We start from the raw sequence: 22,568 nt of genomic DNA on the forward strand, positions 1-22,568 counted from the left end.
AGGAGAACACAGTGCCACGGACGCGGCCCGCTACCAAGGACTGTGGGCCCTCCTTCTCCGTGGCCGACGTGAGTAAGTCATTTAAACGTGTTAACTTCTTTAGGAAAACAGCCCTAATGTTGGAAACAAACATCATGTCATCCAGTCACATGTATTTATTTTCCAAGCTATAGCACACAATATTTTACATACAGCAGGTTTTTAAAGGACCAAAGAATTTGCATCGTGTTTGGGAATCAGAACAGGGTAAAAAAAGACTGCGCCATACTGGGATAGACTCGACCCCACTGATGACTCAACTAGGTAGTGTCCAGTATACTGTACATTAACAAGAGTTTTCCATCAGACAAAATCAGCCCTCCCCTCATGCCAAATGAGTTTTCATTGGACCATGGATGAGCCAATCATGGTCATGGAGACATTGAATAGGACTGGGTCCAATATGGAGCTTTAGGCCTGTAAAACTAAAACACAGCTGCTCCCTTAACCCAATGCAAGCCCATTCCACTACCAGCTACCAGACCACAAAGGTCTAATAATGAGCTAGCTGTATGGGGTGCCAGCCATTTCTCTCTTCTATACTGACTGTACAAAACATTAGGAACACCTTCCTAATAAATATTGACTGCCCCTCCTTCCCTCAGCACTGCCACAATTTGTTGGGAATGGACTCCGCAAGGTGCCGAAAGTGTTCCACAGGGGATGCTTCCCACAGTTGTGTCAAGTTGGCTGGATATCCATCTCACCTCTATATCTCTCCGCTCTCCCCTCTATCTCTCTACTCTCCCATGCTTGCTACTTCAATCTTTCTGATGGACAGACAGTGACATCCCTGCCTACTCCGGTAGATTTATAGAGGGCTGTATTTCATCCCTCCATAGAGACCCAAAGAGAGAGGGGCTGCTGGTGCAATGTCAGCCGAAAACAATGTCTGCATTAGGAAAGAGCTGTAATCCAATTTGAATATAGATAAACCAAGGTCTTTTCTAAATTCATCTGCCTCTCCCTCCCACCTTCCATCCTCCCCTCCCGCTGTCCCCAGTAGCAGATGCTTGGGATTTGTCTGTCTGAAATGTAGCTAATAATGTATGTGTCCTTGGCAACAGCCAGAGGGAACTAGCTCTGGTCTGTCTGTCTGCGGAGGAGACCTGACAGGAGCCATTCATACTGGCCAGATCATTGACAGGCCTTGTATTCTTCTCCTTCCACAGAGAGCCATCTCCTCTGCAGTCACTGAACACACCATGCATATTGTAACAGACAATCAGGCAGCCATCTTTGATTGTGACTAAGGTACTCACAACTGCAGTAATATCGATGGCCAACAAACACAGAGGAATGATAAGCATCCCTGTGCAAAAGCTATCAGTGATTAACGGTGCAGATTTACAGTGCCAGTCAAAAGTTTGGACACCTACTCATTCAAGGGTTTTTCTTTATTTAGACTATTTTCTACATTGTAGACTAATATTGAAGACATCAAAACTATGAAATAACACATCATGTAGTAACCAAAGAAGTTTTAAACAACTGAAACTATATTTTATATTTGAGATTCTTCAAAATAGCCACTCTTTGCCTTGATGACATCTTTGCACACGCTTGGCATTCTCTCAACCAGCTTCACCTGGAATGCTTTTCCAACTGTCTTGAAGGAGTTCCCACATATGCTGAGCACTTGTTGGCTGCTTCACTCTGAGGTCCAACTCATCCCAAACCATCTCAATTGGGTTGAGGTCCGGTGATTGTAGAAGCCAGATCATCTGATGCAGGACTCCATCACTCTCCTTCATGGTCAATTAGCCCTTACACAGCCTGGAGGTGTGTTGGGTCATTGTCTGGTTGAAAAACAAATTATAGTCCCACTAAGCGCAAACCAGATGGGAAGGCGTATCGCTGCAGAATGCTATGGTAGCCATGCCGGTTAAGTGTTCTTTGAATTCTAAATAAATCACAGACAGTGTCACCAGCAAAGCATCCCCACACCATCACACCTCCTCCTCCATGCTTCACGGTGGGAGCCACGCATGCAGTGATCATCCATTCAGCTACTCTGCATCAAACAAAGACACAGCGGTTGGAACCACAAATCTCAAATTTGGACTCATCAGACCAAAGGACAGATTTCCACCGGTCTAATGTCCATTGCTCATGTTTCTTGGCCCAAGCAAGTCTCTTCTTCTTATTGGTGTCCTTTAGTAGTGGTTTATTTGCAGCAATTCGACCATGAAGGCCTGATTCATGCAGTCTCCTCTGTACAGTTGATGTTGAGGTTTGTCTGTTACTTGAACTCTGTGAAGCATTTATTTGGGCTGCAATTTCTGAGGCCGGTAACTCTAATGAATGTGTCCTCTGCAGCAGAGGTAACTCTGGGTCTTCCTTTCGTGTGGCGGTCCCCATGAGAGACAGTTTCATCATAGTGCTTGATGGTTTTTGCAACTGCACTTGAAGAAACTTTCAAAGGTCTTGAAATGTTCTGCTTTGACTGAAATTCATGTAATGATGGACTGTCATTTCTCTTTGCTTATTTGAGCTGTTCTTGCCATAATATGGACTTGGTCTTTTACCAAATAGGGCTATCTTCTGAATACCCCTACCATGTCATGACGAAACAAATTCCACAAATTAACTTTTAATAAAGCACATTTGTTAATTTAAATGCATTCCAGGTGACGACCTCACAAAGCTGGTTGAGAGAATGTCAAGAGTGTGCAAAGCTGTCATCAAGGCAAAGGGTGGCTACTTTGAAGAATCTCAAATATATTTTTATTTGTTTAACACTTTTTGGGTAACTACATGATTCCATGTATGTTATTTCATAGTTCTGATGTCTTCACTATTATTCTACAATGTAGAAAATAGTAAAAATAAAGAAAAACCCTGGAATGAGTAAGTGTGTCCAAACTTTTGACTGGTACTGTATATAGTTGATGTTCATTCACAATCTATGGATTTGAGTGTAAAATGGAGCACAGCAAAAAAATGAATTTGCATATCTTTGCAGAAAAGTGGCTGGTTAAGATTCGACAGCGTAGATGAGATTGAAACATTACTCACATAAGCCGTGAAGTCGTTTTGGGGATGTGAGAGTTGAACACCTCTCGGCATACATAAATATAACACATGGGCCTAGCTTTGTGGGAAATGCATTTGAGCATTTAAACGCTTCTCGGCTTATACACTGCCAGTCAGACATAGATAAGAAGCTGTCTTTTATAGAAGAAAAACTGATATATAAACAAATTAGGACCTGTCAAAAAGTGAGGGAGAAGCAGAGAGCATCTGAGAAGCATCTGGTTTGACACATTTACATATTTCTGGGAAGAACCTAGTCTTGCACACCAGCCGCCCCTGGGAAAGCAATAGCTTAAAAAACCTGGTAAAATATGGTTTAAGAAATAAAAATGACCTTTCCAACCAAACCCAAGTGCCTGACATAGAAATCCATCACTTATGTCACAAGGTGACCAGTCACACACCTTGGTTGACAGCTGTTTTTCTGTATTTGATTTTTATTAAAATGTTGAGGGTCTGAACTTAATCTCATGGTCTCTCAGAAAACCCGTAACCACTAGTAACCCCTCCTGCCCTCCAGACATCTGGTAGTTGTTTGGTGACTTTATGATCTAGTGTTGGCACATTGTAACTGACAGGCTGGTTATGACACTAATGTGTGAGATTTACAAGAGTGGGGCCTGCCTTTCGACTCCACGGAGCTCATGCACCCTCAGATGTTCCGCTCCTCTAAGCTAAATGTTATGTAGCTCCCACTCAGGGAAAACCAACAACTGCTCCCACGTCCACTACAGCAATACCAGAGGGAGCATGACATCATAGTCCTTTACCCTGTATTATACTGCTTGGTATGGCAACTGCTCGGCCTCCGACCACAAGGCACTACAGAGGGTAGTGCGAACCACCCAGTACATCACTGGGGCCAAGCTTCCTGCCATCCAGAACCTCTATACCAGGCGGTGTCAGAAGACTCCAACAACCCTAGTCATAGACTGTTCTCTCTGCTACCGCACCGCACGCGGTACCGGAGCGCCAAGTTTAGGTCCAAGAGGATTCTAAATAGCTTCTACCCACAAGCCATAAGACTCCTGAACATCTAGTCAAATGGCTACGCAGACTATTTGCATAATCTGGGTAGTCTCTCCACACCACTGCCACTCTCTGTTGTCATCTATGCATAGTCACTTTAATAACCTACATGTACATACTACCTCAACTAACCGGTGCCCCCACACATTGACTCTGTACCAGCACCCCCCTGTATATATTGTTATTTTTTCTTGTTACTTTTATCTCTTATTCTTATCCGCATTTTTTAAAAGTGCACTGTTGGTTTGGGGCTCTTAAGTAAGCATTTCACTGTATGGTTGTATTCGGTGCATGTGACTAATACAATTTGATTTGATTAGATAGAACCTATTACTGATGGATTGGCTTGTTTCAACATAACATCGTGGTCAGGTGGTCAAAAAGCTACTCCATGAAAGAAACCTGCACCCAGCATTATGCCATGCATGTCTTTTTTTATTCAGAGTGTTTGTTGTTGGCATAGCACTGGTGTGAACTTTGGGATGTGTATATCACTCAGAGACATTTCTGCTGTGCATTCGACTGAGCGACAGAGCGTGCTTCTTAAACTAAAAGGTGTTATTCGTGGCTTACTCTTTGGGTGGGTTGAGGTCTTCAGGCCGGGTTTCGAAAAACACACGGACCTCCTCACACTGGGAGATGTACACAGGCAGCTGAATCAGAGCCTGCACAGGAGACAGAAACACAGGAAGTTTAGAAAGTTCATCAAATCAGAACCAAATGCTGTTATTGTATTAATATTAGGGGAATGGGAGAAGTCGTGTTTAGCAGGAATTACCTAGCCTGTTTGGTTTTAGTGGTGTTTAGCAGGAAGTATCTGTATCTAGACTGTTTGGGAGTAGTAGTGTTCAGAAGGAAGTATCGATGCGGTCTGGAAGTAGTAGTGTTCAGTAGGAAGTATCTAGCCTGTTTGGGATTAGTGGTGTTTAGCAGGAAGTATCTGGCCTGATTGGGAGTAGTAGTGTTCAGTAGGAAGTATCTAACCTGTTTGGGAGTAGTAGTGTTTAGCAGGAAGTATCTAGCCTGTTTGGGATTAGTGGTGTTCAGTAGGAAGTATCTAACCTGTTTGGGAGTAGTAGTGTTCAGTAGGAAGTATCTAACCTGTTTGGGAGTAGTAGTGTTCAGTAGGAAGTATCTAACCTGTTTGGGAGTAGTAGTGTTTAGCAGGAAGTATCTAGCCTGTTTGGGAGTAGTAGTGTTCAGAAGGAAGTATCGATGCGGTCTGGAAGTAGTGGTGTTTAGCAGGAAGTATCTAACCTGTTTGGATGTAGTAGTGTTTAGCAGGAACTCTATGTATCTAGCCTTTTTGGGAGTAGTAGTGTTTAACAGGAAGTATCCAGTCTGTTTGGGAGTGGTGGTGTTAAGTAGGAAGTATCTGTATCTAGCCTGTTTGCCAGGGGGACTTCATATTTGACATACCAGTATAATGATACAGCAGGATGAATGACAGATGCTACATGAGAGGTGCTACATTCACATACCATATCCCCTTGAGTACATACAGTAGGCCTCTACCAAGGGATGTGAGCTGCAATACACACAAGCCATCACCCGGCTAGCCCACACTGACATAAATAACCCATCTACCTAGATGGAGCCTAGTCAGCACTCTGCCTAATTCTAATCTATTTCCTGTTTCTAATCTAACATCTTTGATCCTTTTTCCCTGTGGGGGCCGGCAGGGCTGTGGCTCTCAAGAGATGAAAGGCTAACTGGCCTGAGAATTATTTTTCTCTTTATCAGCCAAGCCTCAAAGGCCTCAGCACTGAGGTGGTCAAACAAAGAGAATTGCCTCAGTGATCCAACTGATCCAATTTCCAGAACCAGCTGGTGGGTCTCACCGACCGCACAGTCATTATTATCACTCTGTGCAGAGAGGTAAGTATGCAGCACACTCCTCGCTGCCATGAGGCATTTCTCAAGGCTATCACAGGCCCAGAGCCAGCTGCTATCACAGGCCCAGAGCCAGCTGCTATCACAGGCCCAGAGCCAGCTGCTATCACAGGCCCAGAGCCAGCTGCTATCACAGGCCCAGAGCCAGCTGCTATCACAGGCCCAGAGCCAGCTGCTATCACAGGCCCAGAGCCAGCATACATCTGCTCTTAATAAGGCTAAGTGCCTCAGTACTGTCCTCCCAGAGAGGGGCGACTCTCTCTCTCTCTCCCACACAGCCTGAATTATGATATCAAACCTGACGGGCATAAAACACAGGCCAACCAGATTTCAAGGTGCCCTTGTCCGGTGTGACAACTTGCCCTTTTAGGCTCACTGTATGGGAAGCTGTGCCAATGGACTGGTCATGCTAAAAGTGTGAGAGGATTGCCATAGTCTCAGCTGAAACCCTGTTCTCCATTAACCTCAGGGTGTGTGTGTGTGTGTGTGTGTGTGTGTGTGTGTGTGTGTGTGTGTGTGTGTGTGTGTGTGAGTGAATGCCCAGTTGTTAATTCAAAGTTTAAAATGCATTTTTTAAAGAAAAATCGGATATTCAGCTGAAATGATACAGTCGGCTAAGAGTCAGATGATGAAAGGCTTTAAGTGTTGACCTCCAGAGGATCCCTCATCCCCTGGTCCTGGTGACTGAACCTGGTGTACTGTGTCTGAGGTTAGGATGACCATCCTCCCCCTGGATTTCTCCCCCCTCCACTCTGCCTGTGACCTTGCCAGTCATTAGTATTCTACCCAGAGACTGGAAGCCAGGAGGCACATTACAGCAAATGGACTTTACAGCAGACAACATTTAGACGATTGTGTGTGTGTGCGTGTCAGACAGAGGACAATGAAGGTGGGAGAGAATTTCCAGATATATGTATACACAAGATTAGATTGGTAGTATATTAGATTAGCAGTAGATTAGATCAAATTAGGTTAGTAGTAGACTATATTAGTAATATATTAGATTAGTAGTAGATCAGAAGTAGATTAGTTTAGATGTGGTAGATTAGAGTAGATTAGTAGTAGATTAGACTAGATGTAGATTAGAAGTATATTAGATTAGTAGTAGATTAGTAGTAGAGTAGAGTAATAGTAGATTAGATTATCTAAAGAAACATGTTATTAAGAAAATGTAGTCTATTTCAGAAGAACAGAATAGCATACTTGGAGTTGTCCTTACAGTATGTTAGGCCCTGACCTGCCATTTGGCTGTGGGCTACACTAGTTCATTTAGCAGACAAGATTTGGTTAGATATCCATGGCATTATTTGATATTATTTTATAGTATGAAGAGTACAATTGAACATAGCTGAATAAAATAGAAAGGATATTTTCTCCAAACTATTTGAGGGAGTGCGCACATACGGCTATTCTGTGTTGAACATTTAACAAAGAAACAGGTACTCCTATGTGCTGATTTAGAGTTGTTTATGTAACTTTAGTTGTGATACAAATGTTGGGCTATTTGTTTTGATTTTTAATACAGTCTAAGGCTGCATGATGTGACTTTTTTCAAATCATCATAAGTCGCATGAAAGGCATGAGCTCTGCCTAGTTTTTTTTTGCGCAGGCTGCACACACTTCATCAGTCTCTCATTCACAATTTGACAAGCAACTTGATAATGCCTCGAATGTCCCAGCTTTCCCTTTGTGTGGCCATAATGCCCCCTAAAAAAAAATCCATGCCTTTTGTGGCCAGTGGCCGTTGTGCCCTTGGGCTGAATATAATAATTATAATTTCCTTCTCCCGGCTGCGTGCCGAAGAACCTCTCATGGCTTTCCGTCACGTGATCAGGGTTTTCTCACAGGCTACAAGTGAAGACAGCCACTTCGGGGACGCAACTGCAAGCGTTTGTATCTAATTACGAGACGCATATGGAAGATATTGGAAGAACTATCCACATTTACTTTTCATCAGCCAACAATATGAGTAGGCCTAACGAACAGCAAAAGCACTAGCCTATATTAATCTATCCCCCATAGTATAAAAGTTAACAAATTTTCCAAACATGGTCTGGGATAGTTGTGGGATGTGATAGATTTAAGGGTACAACAGCGGTAATAGGGTACAGCAGCGGTAATAGGGTACAGCAGCGGTAATAGGGTACAGCAGCGGTAATAGGGTACAGCAGCGGTAATAGGGTACAATAGCGGTAATAGGGTACAGCAGCGGTAATAGGGTACAGCAGCGGTAATAGGGTACAGCAGTGGTAATAGGGTACAGCAGTGGTAATAGGGTACAATAGCGGTAATAGGGTACAATAGCGGTAATAGGGTACAATAGCGGTAATAGGGTACAACAGTGGTAATAGGGTACAACGGGAGTGCAACCCTACTGTATATGGTCCATCCAGAACAGGTGCTTGAGGAAGGCCTGCAGCACCATCAAGGAGCTCCCACACCACAGCCACAAGCGTCTCACTCCCTTACCGTCGGGGAGACGGTATCGGAGCACGAGAACTGATGCCAACAGACTCAGAGACAATTTCTATCTACAAGCCATCAGACTGCTGAACACTTGAACTGGACTGAACACCTGCTGTGATTCTCTGCACCTTGGCACACATGCACTCACTCAGATGCACACACACACACACACACACAACTGCTGCAACCAGACTAATTATGATAGCTAAATACTGCACAATTGAAACACTGGTTTCAGATGGACTACATATCATTGAAAATGAGACCCTGGTTTCAACAGGCTCCGCTGATTAAATAAAAGTTAAATCTGAGTCATTGTGCTTCCAGGATACTTATGCTAAAATATGTATTATACTCCACTGAACAACTTACTTTATATTCATATACTTATCTTGAATTATTTCTTATTGTTGTTACATTGTTGAGCAGGAACCTGCAAGTAAGTATTTCATTGGACGATGTATACTATGTGCATCCTTCCCGTACATACTACATATCCCGTCTAATAAAATAGAAGCTCGATACTTGAAACATATATATTCTCCAGGCATCAACCTCTCCTTTCCTAAAAGCAGAAACTCCAGCATGGGGAATTCCATGTGAGTCAGGTTCATACTTCACTCAGAATTTGACAGAAAGGTTGAAATGGTGATCCTAAGAGCCAAACATGAAAGGAACCATAAGGTAAACACCTTCTACGTTTCACTCTGTCAGCCTGACCAGCCCCCCCATCCCCATCCCTCCAAACCAACCAGCCCCCCCCACCCCTCCAAACCAACCAGCCCCCCCACCCCCATCCCTCCAAACCAACCAGCCCCCCCATCCCCATCCCTCCAAACCAACCAGCCCCCCCATCCCCATCCCTCCAAACCAACCAGCCCCCCCATCCCCATCCCTCCAAACCAACCAGCCCCCCCCACCCCCATCCCTCCAAACCAACCAGCCCCCCCATCCCCATCCCTCCAAACGAACCAGCCCCCCCCACCCCCATCCCTCCAAACCAACCAGCCCCCCCATCCCCATCCCTCCAAACCAACCAGCCCCCCCCATCCCCATCCCTCCAAACCAACCAGCCCCCCCACCCCCATCCCTCCAAACCAACCAGCCCCCCCCATCCCTCCAAACCAACCAGCCCCCCCCCATCCCCATCCCTCCAAACCAACCAGCCCCCCCCCATCCCCATCCCTCCAAACCAACCAGCCCCCCCCCATCCCCATCCCTCCAAACCAACCAGCCCCCCCATCTCCATCCCTCCAAACCAACCAGCCCCCCATCCCCATCCCTCCAAACCAACCAGCCCCCCCATCCCTCCAAACCAACCAGCCCCCCCACCCCTCCAAACCAACCAGCCCCCCCATCCCCATCCCTCCAAACCAACCAGCCCCCCATCCCTCCAAACCAACCAGCCCCCCATCCCCATCCCTCCAAACCAGCCATCCTGACCAGCCCCCCCACCCCCATTCCTCCAAACCAACCAGCCCCCCCATCCCTCCAAACCAGCCATCCTGACCAGCCCCCCCACCCCCATACCAACCAGCCCCCCCACCCCATCCCTCCAAACCAGCCATCCTGACCAGCCCCCCCACCCCCATCCCTCCAAACCAACCAGCCCCCCCCACCCCCATCCCTCCAAACCAACCAGCCCCCCCACCCCCATCCCTCCAAACCAACCAGCCCCCCCACCCCCACAAACCAGCCAGCCCCCCCATCCCCATCCCTCCAAACCAGCCACCCTGACCAGCCCCCCATCCCTCCAAACCAGCAAGCGTGACCAGCCCCCCCATCGCTATCCCTCCAAACCAGCCATCCTGACCAGCCCCCCCCATCCCCATCCCTCCAAACCAGCCATCCTGACCAGCCCCCCCACCCACCCCCATCCCTCCAAACCAGCCAGCCACTCCATCCCCACCCCTCCAAACCAGCCAGCCTGACCAGCCCCCCGATCCCCACCCCCACCCCTCCAAACCAGCCAGCCAGCCCCCCCATCCCCACCCCCACCCCTCCAAACCAGCCAGCGTGACCAGGCAGAACCACAGACCTTTTATCTGACTCCCACTCACCCAGGGGTTTAAAGAACCAGGGAGGGGGCTGACTGGCCAGGGAGTGGATGATTCCCCTGTCACTTCACTAACAAGAAGCAGTATGAGTAGTAGGGTAACTCATACAGGTTAGGGCAGCTGATAAAGGGCAAGTCACCAACACAGTCAACAGAGCCTAAGGAGACGATACAGGTGGTCATAGGGCTAGACATTGAATTATCCAAAGATACAGTATTACCAGATGACTTTGTTAAAGGGACATTTCTAAAATGTTCTACTTCCTAGTGCTGGAGATGATAAATATGAAGTTGAACATTTTGGACATTTCCTTTTAAGCCCTCTCAGACAGAGAAGAGAGGAGTTGTAATTCAAGTATTTGTAAAACAACAATACATTTAAAAACACCTAAAACATATTTCAGGTACATTTTAGCTGATAATAAAACATATTTTGATATATAGATTTTTTTTTTTACTTCAATGTGTTCATTTGTATTGAGGATGTTAATAGATCTACAGTGCCTTGCAAAAGTATTCATCTCCCTTGGCGTTTTTCCTATTTTGTTGCATTACAACCTGTAATATTAATTGTTCTTATTTGGATTTCATGTAATGGACATACACAAAATAGTCCAAATTGGTGAAGTGAAATTAAAAATAACTTTTTTTTTTTTATGGAAAAGTGGTGTGTCCATATGTATTCAACCCCTTTGCTACGAAGCCCCTAAATAAGATCTTTTGCAACCAATTACCTCCAGGAGTCACATAATTAGTTAAATAAAGTCCATATATGTGCAATCTAAGTGTCACATGATCTGTCACATGATCTCAGTATTTTTATACACCTGTTCTGAAAAGCTCCAGAGCCAGCAATACCACTAAGCAAGGGGCACCACCAAGCAAGCAGCACCATGAAGAACAAGGAGCTCTCCAAACAGGTCAGAGACAAAGTCGTGGAGAAGTACAGATCAGGGTTGGGTTATAAAAAAAAATCCTAAACTTTGAACATCCACAGAGCACCATTACGTCCATTATTTAAAAAATTGAAAGAATATGGGACCACAACAAACCTGCTAAAAGAGGGCCGCCCACCAAAACTCACGGACCAGGCAAGGAGGGCATTAATCAGAGAGGCAACAAAGAGACCAAAGATAACCCTGAAGGACCTGCAATGCTCCACAGCGGAGATTGGAGTATTTGTCCATAGGACCACTTTAAGCTGTACACTCCACAAAGATGGGCTTTACAGAAGAGTGTCCAGAAAAAAAGCCATTGCTTAAAAGAAACAAATAAGCAAAAATGTTTGGTGTTCACCAAAAGGCATGTGGGAGACTCCCCAAACACATAGAAGAAGGTACTCTGGCCAGATGAGACTAAAATTGAGCTTTTTGGCCATCAAGTTAAATACTATGTCTGGCGTAAACCTAACACCTCTCATCACCCCAAGAACACCATCCCCACCGTAAAACATGGTGGTGGCAGCATCATGCTGTAGGGATGTTTTTTAATTGTCAGGGACTGGGAAACGGGTCATAATTGAAAGAATCATGGATGGCGCTAAATATAGGGAAATTCTTGAGGAAAACCTGTTTCAGTCTTCCAGAGATTTGAGACTGGGACAAAGGTTTACTTTCCAGCAGGACATTGACCCTAAGCACACTGCTAAAGCAACACTCGAGTGATTTAAGGGGAAACATTTAAATGTCTTGGAATGGCCTAGTCAAAGCCCAGACCTCAATCCAATTGAGAATATTTAAAGATTGCTGTACACCAGCAGAACCCATCCAACTTGAAGGAGCTGGAGCAGTTTTGCCTTGAATAATGGGCAAAAATCAGTGGCTAGATGTGCCAAGCTTATAGAGACATACCCCAAGAGACTTGCACCTATAATTACTGCAAAAGGTGGCTCTACAAAGTATTGACATTAAGGGGGATGAATAGTTATGCAAGCTCTTTTTTTTCTTTTCAGAATAAAAAATATTTTGCATCCTCAAAGTGGTATGCATGTTTTGTAATTCTAATGATACAAACCCCCAGAAAATCCATTTCAATTCCAGGTTGTAAGGCAACAAAATAGGAAAAACGCTAAGGGGGATGAATACTTTCGCAAGCTACTGTATATATTATAGTCCTCTATGGAACCCACAACAACCGAAAACGTGACTGCAGACCAGAAGTTCTATTTAATAGATAGTGTTTGTTTTTATATTTATTTTTATTCGTTTTTAGATTTGTATTTGAAATTCAGTTTAGTTTCAGTTCGTTTTCAGACCAGATTTTCTAGATTACATTTAGTTTAAGTCGTATAAAAATATTTCTGTTTTTTTGATTATTTGGTTTGGTTTGTTTTTTGGGATGTAACTTCTTGAGACTGGGGGGCAGTAATACATAAGGTGATGGGTCAGGTCAGGTCATAGGTTAGATAGACATTCTAGCCAATGAACGGGCAGATACGCTTATGAACAACAGGCGTTGTTTTTTAAAAGGTCATGTTGTTTTTTAAAAGGTAATTTAATTTTGTTTTGGAGTCAAAGATAATAGCTTTAGGATAGTTTTAATTTTTCAAACGGGTTTGTTAATTATTTTATTTTCATTACCTAAATAGTTTTTCATGATTAGCTTTCATTTTAGTTTCAGATTTAGTTTACTATAATAACCTTGCATAGAAGTCTGAAACTATTCATATTGTTACACCCTGATCGGATTCACCTGTCCTTGTGCTTGTCTCCACCCCCCTCCAGGTGTCGCCCATCTTCCCCATTATCCCCTGTGTATTTATACCTGTGTTCTCTGTCTGTGCCAGTTTGTCTTGATTGTCAAATCAACCAGCGTTTTTGTCTCAGCTCCTGCTTTTCCCCAATCTCTTTTCTTGCCCTCCTGGTTTTGACCCTTGCCTGTCCTGACTCTGAGCCTGCTGTCCTGTACCTTTGCACCACCTCTGGATTATTGACCTCTGCCTACCTTGACCCTGAGCCTGCCTGCTGTCCTGTCCATTCCAATACGACCCACTGAGGTATCCTGACCCCTAGGCCTCCCCCTCCCAAGACATGTGTACTAGAGGTTGACCGATTAATTGAAATGGCCGATTAATTAGGGCCGATTTCAAGTTTTCATAACAATCGGAAATCGGTATTTTTGGGCGCCAATTTGCAGATTAAAAATATATATTTTTGCTACCTTTATTTAACTAGGCAAGTCAGTTAAGAACACATTCTTATTTTCAATGACGGCCTAGGAACGGTGGGTTAATTGCCTTGTTCAGGGGCAGAACGACAGATTTTCACCGTGTCAGCTCGGGGGATCCAATCTTGCAACCTTACAATTAACTAGTCCAACGCAATAACGACCTGCCTCTCTCTCGTTGCACTCCACAAGGAGACTGCCTGTTACACGAATGCAGAAAGCCAAGGTAAGTTGCTAGCTAGCATTATACTTATCTTAAAAATAATAAAAAACAATCAATCATAATCACTAATTAACGACACATGGTTGATATTACTAGATATTATCTAGCGTGTCCTGCGTTGCATATAGTCTGACTGAGCATACAAGCATCTAAGTATCTGACTGAGCGGTGGTAGGCAGAAGCAGGCGCGTAAACATTCATTCAAACAGCACTTTCGTGCATCTTGCCCGCAGCTCTTCATTGTGCGTCAAGCATTGCGCTGTTTATGACTTCAAGCCTATCAACTCCCGAGATGAGGCTGGTGTAACCGAAGTGAAATGGCTACCTAGTTAGCGCACGCTAATAGCGTTTCAAACGTCACTCGCTCTGAGCCTTCTAGTAGTTGTTCCCCTTGCTCTGCATGGGTAACGCTGCTTCGATGGTGGCTGTTGTCATTGTGTTGCTGGTTCGAGCCGAGGGAGGAGCGAGGAGAGGGACGGAAGCTACTGTTACACTGTCAATACTAAAGTGCCCATTAGAACATCCAATAGTCAAAGGTTAATTAAATACAAATGGTATAGAGGGAAATAGTCCTATAATTCCTATAAAAACTACAACCTAAAACTTCTTACCTGGGAATATTGAAGACTCATGTTAAAAGGAACCACCAGCTTTCATATGTTCTCATGTTCTGAGCAAGGAACTCAAACGTTAGCTTTCTTATATAGCACATATTGCACTTTTACTTTCTTCTCCAACACTTTGTTTTTGCATTATTTAAACCAAATTGAACATGTTTCATTATTTACTTGAGGCTAAATTGATTTTACTGATGTATTATATTAAGTTAAAATTAGTGTTCATTCAGTATTGTTGTAATTGTCATTATTACAAATAAATCATTTTTAATAATCGGTATCGGCTTTTTTGGTCCTCCAATAAGGGGTACCGGTATCGGCGTTGAAAAATCATAATTGGTCGACCTCTAATGTGTACCCCATCTCTCTCAACAGTTACCTGGCTTCATAAACAAAGGCACTCTTGCAACATGCCAGGGAATATGTTGTTTTTCAAATCAAATCAAATTTTATTTGTCACATACACATGGTTAGCAGATGTTAATGCGAGTGTAGCGAAATGCTTGTAGTGTAGCGAAATGCTTGACTGAGCATGACCACCTTGCAAAACAGTTACCAGGCAAAAAAGGTAGTTTATAGGGCAGCCCTTTAAAATGAAACACAAGGCCTGGTGATGTTGCTGACTGGGGCTAGCTCAGCACTGCTCATAACCTCTGCACTGCATAGTGGACAGATAGCTTCCCACAGAGATTCCACAGCACCACTATTGCCTGCCACAGAGGTGGATTCTTCTTTCCCTTCCCACAAAGAGCAAAACACATTCTCTGCTTAGTTTTTTCTCAGTCACCCATGTTCCAGACTGCCTTCAGTTTCCTCAATGTCTAATTCCTGAAGAAAATATATTTGAGGATGACTGATTTTGTTATCTTATATTTCCCATTGGGCAATGATAAACATAGAGAATATGCATGTTTCCAACATTCCAGCAGCATACCACCCTACATACCACTGCTGGCTTGCTTCTGAAGCTAAGCATGGTTGGTCCTGGTCAGTTCCTGGATGGGATGCTGCTGGAAGTGGTGTTGGAGGGCCAGTAGGAGGCACTCTTTCCTCTGGTCTAAAAAAATATCCCAATGCACCAGGGCAGTGATTGGGGACACTGCCCTGTGTAGGGTGCTGTCTTTCAGATGGGACGTTAAACGGGTGTCCTGACTCTCTGAGGTCATTAAATATCCCATGGCACTTATCGTAAGAGTAGGGGTGTTAATTCATTGAATTCAACGAATTCAATTCGTTCTCAGTCAACTTACCTGGTAAAATAATGGATAAATAAATATAAAAAATCCAAGTGTATTGGGTCTTTGTATAGAGAAACACATCAACTAAAGCAAAGCAGAGAATGGATATGACAGGTCAGTGGAACTAGATGTGACTCTGGCCTCTGGGAATCATAGCTGGCGGGTGCATGGAATTCAAAACAGTCTCACTCTGACAGCCATGCTATCTGAAAGCCCTGACTGCTGTGCCTATCACAGAGCACATACTTGGATTTCTAAACAACAGGAGTCCTTGTTCAATTGTTTTGGGTGGCAGAAAGGCAGCCTATTGGTTAGAGTTTTGCTGGTTCAAATCCCTGAGCCGACAAGGTGAAAAATATGTCGATGTGCCCTTGAGCAAGGCACTTAACCCTAATTGCTCCTGTAAGTCGCTCTGGATAAGAGCGTACGCTAAATGACTAAAATGTTCAAATTTGATCTGTGAAGTGAACCACGTGAGGGAAGGCTATGGGAAGCAGGCTCAAGGATGCATTCCTAGCTCTAATCTGGACTTCTATCTACCACAGAGATATGGTCCTAACACTCAAGGATTTGGTTCCCCTCCAGGTTTCTTTCTGGGCCCTATTGTTGTTTCTTCCATGATGGGTGACGAGTGTGAAGGCTTTAATACCCCTGAATTTCCCCACCAGCTGAGTCAGTACTCACCCTGCAGTACTCGTTGATAGGCCTCAGGCGCTTCATGGCCACATCCCTGATATGGCTTCTCCTGAACAGGATCTTCCCTGGAAGGAAGAAGAAAAACTGTAGATTCTTAAGACTGGTTGTGTCTTCCAAGGATAAAGGCTCAAACTGTATGAGTATTTATGACTTGTTTTCCTTTTCAATGGTGTCGATTCACAGTAGTTGTGGCAATTATACAAGCAGGCATACAACGTGATAAATACTCCATAACGGCACTCCTCGTTTTTTCCTGAAAATACTGTACTGACTTTTTCTAAAAAGCCTGCACTGGACACCTTCCCATGCAGTATAACATGTAGGCTACATGAACATTTAACCATTCAGGAATGTTATTAAAACCTTTCAAGGTCCAACTGATACTGTGATCCTAAAGAAACACACTAATCTAGACTAAAGACTGATTCACTTTACTCCCAACAAATGATCTCATGGTACATTTCGAATGGTAACAGTAGGCTTACATACAGTATATATGTTACAGTTGTGAAGGACAATGACTTGTCTTCATAGAGTGGGCTTGTGTAAAGACTGCAGTCCAGTCCATTATATTGCACAGCTACTATCTTAGGCCAATAAAGTGGCCTCATCAATAACCCAACTCTGACAGCACAATGAAAGTCATTAAGTGCACTGTGAATTGTTGGCCTTCTTTATCATATAGTGGATGGCATCTATATTCCGTTCTTATCGCACAGCCACAAAAATGGCCACCGCCGGGAGTCTGGATTTGGGTCACTGGAACAATAACAAGAAATGGATACAAATAGGTCTCAGAAAACCTATTAAGTTTTCTGGTATGCAGGAAGTTGGGAGCAGACTGGTACCTCTCTCTCCTTTTAACCATGGAGGACCCGTTTGTAAATTTACATTACAGAGCCATGGGACCGAGGTATTAAGTCAGGCCAGTAAAATATCAGGTCAAAAAGAGAGATCTTAGAAGTGACTGTATCTCCTCATCAAGGGGCTTATGATACTTGTTAAGACTGCTAACACGGGCACATCTAAGCAGTACAAAGTGATATATAAGTATTACACAGGGGATCCATTTCAAAGCTCTCTTGGTCAAGGGAAAAGTGCTGACTCAACACTTCCCACCCATTTTTGTATGTGCCACATGCTCAGTCGACGAAAGGCCTGTTTAGGGAAAAATAAAATGTCTGCTGCTGTTACAGTACAGATTCAAACCTGGGCCAGGCAGACTTCATTGCAACTCTGTGGCCAGAGTGGCCAGCTGGGTATCAAACAGCTAAGTATGGAACAGAGAGAGACTAAGTATGGAACAGAGAGAGACTAAGTATGGAACAGAGAGAGACTAAGTATGGAACAGAGAGAGCGGGAACAGGGAGGAGCCTCTTCTCTCAGGCTCTCTACTCAACACAAGACACCCCAGGTCAGGAAAGCCACAGGAAACGTTCATGTGAAACAGTAGTGTCCCTATTGAATGGGCAGATGATTATATAAATCGTTTAAAATCTTTATTTAGTTGATGTCTCATTTGTTCTGGATGCAATCATTAAGAGCTGAGATAAAATAAAATAAAAATATATTAAATATTCAACAAATCTGTCCTCTTGGGAGACTAGATCCATCCAATAAGATATTTCCCTAACCATGTCGTTAGTCGTTCAACTTGATCTCACAAACAAGGGAACAAAATTGAATGTGTTTCTTCTATCATTAAACATCTGCAATCATTCTCCACCACTAATGTTGACAGAGTTGGCTCATGAATTGAGTTTGAGGCAGAGTGCTGGGAAGAGATATTTCCAATGAAAGGCTAGATAGATTGCAGGTGTGTTTAGTAATTACAGAGGTCCCAGATGGTGACTCTTGAATACAGCCACTTCATACGCTGCTGTAGAAAGGCCTAGTATATTACCGGCACACCGCACTCAAGTACAACAATAGTGGTTGGAGTGTTGGACTAGTAACCAAAAGGATGCAAGATCGAATCCCCAAGGTGACAAGGTAAAAATCTGATGTTCTGCCCCTGAACATGGCAGTTAACCCACTGTTCCTAGGCCGTCATTGTAAATAGGAATTTGTTCTTAACTGACATGCCTAGTTAAATAAAGGTAAAATAAATCAAATAAAATACAATGTTTGTATTTCTCTGTACAATCCTAACGGTTGTACAATATGATATTGCTACACAAGTGGACGGAAAATGGGCTGCTTAAGGACAATAGAAGGATCCAATTGGTTTAGTTCCATTGAATTATTCAGTTCCAAGGAACCATTTGTGTAGCTGGCATGTTTGAAGTCAAAAGAGCAAGTTTGCTCCTGATATGACTAAAGGAAGCTGTGTGTGAAGGCTGACATACAGAAGCTCCGGTTGTGAAAGTCACTGAGTCACTGAGGTTGTCAGCCAACCAGACAGCCTGGATATAAAAACATTCATCATGAAGTCCTCTCAACAGTTGATCAACTGTTCTCCTTCACAACGTTGAAGAAGTCGACTGGCGACTCATATCCAGAATCATAACCACGGTGAGGCAGGAAAACACTGAGCGGGCATTTTGCAGATGCAAACAGAACCACTTTGCTGATCCTAAGAGGCCAAAGAAGTGAAAACAAAACGAGAGGCCTTGAAGTACAAACCAAACCCTGACAGGAAAACCACTTCCGTGTCTTGTTGGTTTGGTCTGAGTCGACCAGATTGGCCCGTTGGTCTGAGACTGCTTGCCCTGACCATGTGGTTGTGAGTACAGACAGAAATCTGCTGTGCAAATCAGGCCATGCCACAGTTTGTAAAGAGCTGAAGAAGTCAGTCTGTGACTACAAGACAGCTAACAGAATGTCTTTCTGGTCGTGTTCTGAAAGACGAGGGGGTGGAAGAAGGAGGAGGGGAAGATGTAGGAGTTCAGATGGGAACCACCTGAAAAAATGTTGAGCTGTTCACTTCAATTTAATTCAAGAAGGGGAGACAAACATAACTTAAAACAGCAGGCCTGGATGTTTACGTCTACTCTGTGGGAATGGAACTAGTGGGAGTTTAGAATACAGAAAGAACCTAAACGTGGTTCTGAACTTCTACCCCCAATCCATAAGACTGCTAAATAGCTAGTTAAATAGTTAACCAATAGCTAACCGGACTATCTGCATTGACCCTTTTGAAACGTCACATACGCTGCTGTTGCCATTTATTATCTATCCTGTTGCCTAGTTATCCCTACCTATATATACACATATCTACCTCCATTACCTCATACCCCTGCACATCGACTTGTTTACGGTACCCTGTGGATAAAGCCAAGCAATTGATGTGTTATTCTTTTTATTTCTGTTTTTCCTTCTCTTTGCTTTGTTGGGAAGGGCCAGTAAGTAAGCATTTCACTGTTAGACTACACCTGTTGTTTATGATGATAAATACAATATGATTTTATTTGGGATTTGAGTGCTCAGAATTAATCTTTTCTCACAGATGTATGAGCAATGAATATACATGTCTAAAGCATTTACAACAATATATGAATCAATGGAGGAGAAGAAAAAACTGTGGGAGTAATGTGGTCTAGTCTCCCTGGTTAGTCTCCTCCCCTCATTGCCTCTCTCTCTCTCTCTCTGTCTCCCTCTCGGTCTCTCTGAGTTCTACAGTCCTAGACCTCCATGTGAGGCTTCCCCATAAGCCTCACATGGATTACTCTCATGAGACACTAAATGGCCTTGTTTCAAGAGTTGCTAATACGTGTGTCCAGTCTTAATTCAATCTGGGCCCCTCCTGCTTAGTGTGTTCGATGGACAGTATTGGAGTGAGGAACTAAAACGAATAGCAATTTACAAAATTGCCATTCAATATGTAAACGGAAAAACAAAACCGTGCTCGGTAAGGGAAATAGTGAGCTCATGAGAGGTGTGGATTTCACAGGGTGCAACGTAGCAGCTCTTACTTTCTTCTTCTCTGTTAACTCTGCTGCTTGGTTGACGGCACCACATGAGCTGGGACTGTCAGTCAGTAGCAGTGTGTTGTTTAAACTTTTCCTGTAGTGAGCTAAATCAGGGTCACAGACTGATTCGTGGTAGTCTTAAACAAACTACTTTGAAACAAAAGTATACACCTCAGACTCATGGTTATGGGCTTAACAAAAAGAAGACACTTGTACCATGTCGGACATAGAGTTGAAATGTATAGAATGTTGAGTTTGCATCCCAATATTACACTTTATATACATCACAGAAGACTGAACTATAACAAAACTGTTTGACATTGAAACACCGGATAATTAAAACATTATTTTTTTCATTAATTATGAAATTATATATATCTTTAAGAACATTCCACCCATGAGGTCAAATGTGGCTCTTTTAGTCATGGAAAGGGCTACACTCTTACCTGGTAGAAAAGGGATGATTCTCCGCTTGGGGTCTTTCTGCCCTCCTTCCACAGGGAACTTATCCAGAAGCTCCATCTGAAAGCACAGTGGCAACAACACAGGGAGTTAAACAACACATGCTATCACATAACAACATCACTGCATGGGGCAGGGAGAGGGTTGTACATTTTTACAATTCAGCAATTCCTAAAAGGACTGGTTCTGCCAATGATAAGACATCCACACAACAGATGGTATTTCGTCTTGGTTGAGGTAGCTAGGCTACATATGCTTCGTGGCCTGTTAGCAAAGGCCCACTGACAGTGAATTAAAAAAATATATATTTTCTCCTTTTAAAGCCCAGTGTGCCGCTTTCTCTCTGTCTCCCAGTGATCCCACCACAGTGCTATAGGTTATTTTCCTACACTCTAGCCAATAACCTCCCCCTCCTCAAGTTTGAAGGTCTGTGTTCCAGGCCCCAGCTGTATTCTATTGGCAGCTGGAGGCAAGTGAAAAGACACCTGGGTGTGTCAACCAATGAACTTGAAGCCCTTTCTCCTTCCTTCTCTTTCAGCACAGCAACAACGCACTGAGGAGTGTTCAGTCCAGTCACTCTTGGCCAACCTGCTGACTGAGCCAACCCATCAACTACGCTCTGCATTCTGGTCCACCACAACAGAACCCAGGTGGTTCACGTTTACCATAAGCGGCAGTTTGCCGTTTTGAGGGGTTCTGCACAATGTTGCTTCAGAAAAAATCTTTATTGAACTTCCTGTATGATGACTTCTAATGTCTATAAATGAAAAAGAGGAAAGTAGCTGAAAACTGTTCTACATACCTGCTGATATTATTATTTTACTAGGCAAGTCAGTTAACAACAAATTGTTATTTACAATGACAGCCTACCGGGGAACAGTGGGTTAACTGCCTTGTTCAGGGGCAGAACAACATATTTTTACCTTGTCAGCTCGGGGATTCGATCCAGCAATCTTTTGGTTACCAGCCAAATGCTCTATCCACTAGGCTACCTGCCGCCACAGTTGCCTATAGCCTAGTACCCAGAACTACAAGTCAAATATCGTGGAGCATAAAGAGAAAAGGTCTAAGGGACAGCGCTCTTTCTCTGCATACAGAGAAATGTCAATGAAGAGGTCCTGGGAAAGACAGCCACCCTATAGTGAGGCCAGTGACTGAGGTCCTCATTGTAAATAACAATCTGTTCTTAATTGACTAGCCTGGATAAAAAATTTAAAAAAGTACATTAACATCAATCTGATAGAATAATGGCATCTGTCTGCCGTGACGGCGAGGCTGTACTCCAGAACCAGAGTGGGGTCAAAGAGAACAAACGTGCTGCCAGATAAAAGAGGAATGTTCTTCATTTCCTATTATATTAGAGTGGAATGTCAGTGTCAGAACCAACTGGGTTTTTATGACAAGAAATAACGGCATACATACTCCATACTATTACTAACGAAACCAAACATATCTGGCCGGGTGGGGGGGAATTATTCACTTTGTGTTGGAGAATAGATTAGAGACAGACCTCACAAATACTAGATTCATGTTTTTGTTTTCCGTCTTCTACAAACAGACTAGAGTTAAAATTATTCAACTAGGTTGATGATGTGGGCAGCAAGCAGGGATCTGATTGGCCAGTAGGGCTGGTGATGTTGAAATAGTCTGTTTAGAGCATCTTGGTTCCTGCACTCGTGGAAAATTACTACTGGCCCATCATATGGAAACACTGGCATATGATGGGCCTGTCTTCTC

General features: G+C 43.6%; 1 protein-coding gene across 3 annotated transcripts in view; it reads right to left on the reverse strand.

Moving 5' to 3' along the window:
• The window catches only part of sh3pxd2b (SH3 and PX domains 2B), a 55,410-nt gene that overhangs the window by 16,143 nt on the left and 16,699 nt on the right, over nucleotides 1-22,568 (reverse strand). For all 3 annotated transcript variants that reach the window (XM_020463859.2, XM_020463857.2, XM_020463856.2), the window contains exons 3-5: nucleotides 20,816-20,891; nucleotides 16,447-16,523; nucleotides 4,678-4,769 (exon numbers count right to left, since the gene is read on the reverse strand). In XM_020463859.2, coding sequence (XP_020319448.1) covers nucleotides 4,678-4,769; nucleotides 16,447-16,523; nucleotides 20,816-20,891 — 245 coding nt within the window. The remainder of the gene's footprint in view (nucleotides 1-4,677; nucleotides 4,770-16,446; nucleotides 16,524-20,815; nucleotides 20,892-22,568) is intronic.

Source organism: Oncorhynchus kisutch, linkage group LG28 (assembly GCF_002021735.2).
Source record: "Oncorhynchus kisutch isolate 150728-3 linkage group LG28, Okis_V2, whole genome shotgun sequence".
Classification (NCBI taxonomy): domain Eukaryota; kingdom Metazoa; phylum Chordata; class Actinopteri; order Salmoniformes; family Salmonidae; genus Oncorhynchus; species Oncorhynchus kisutch.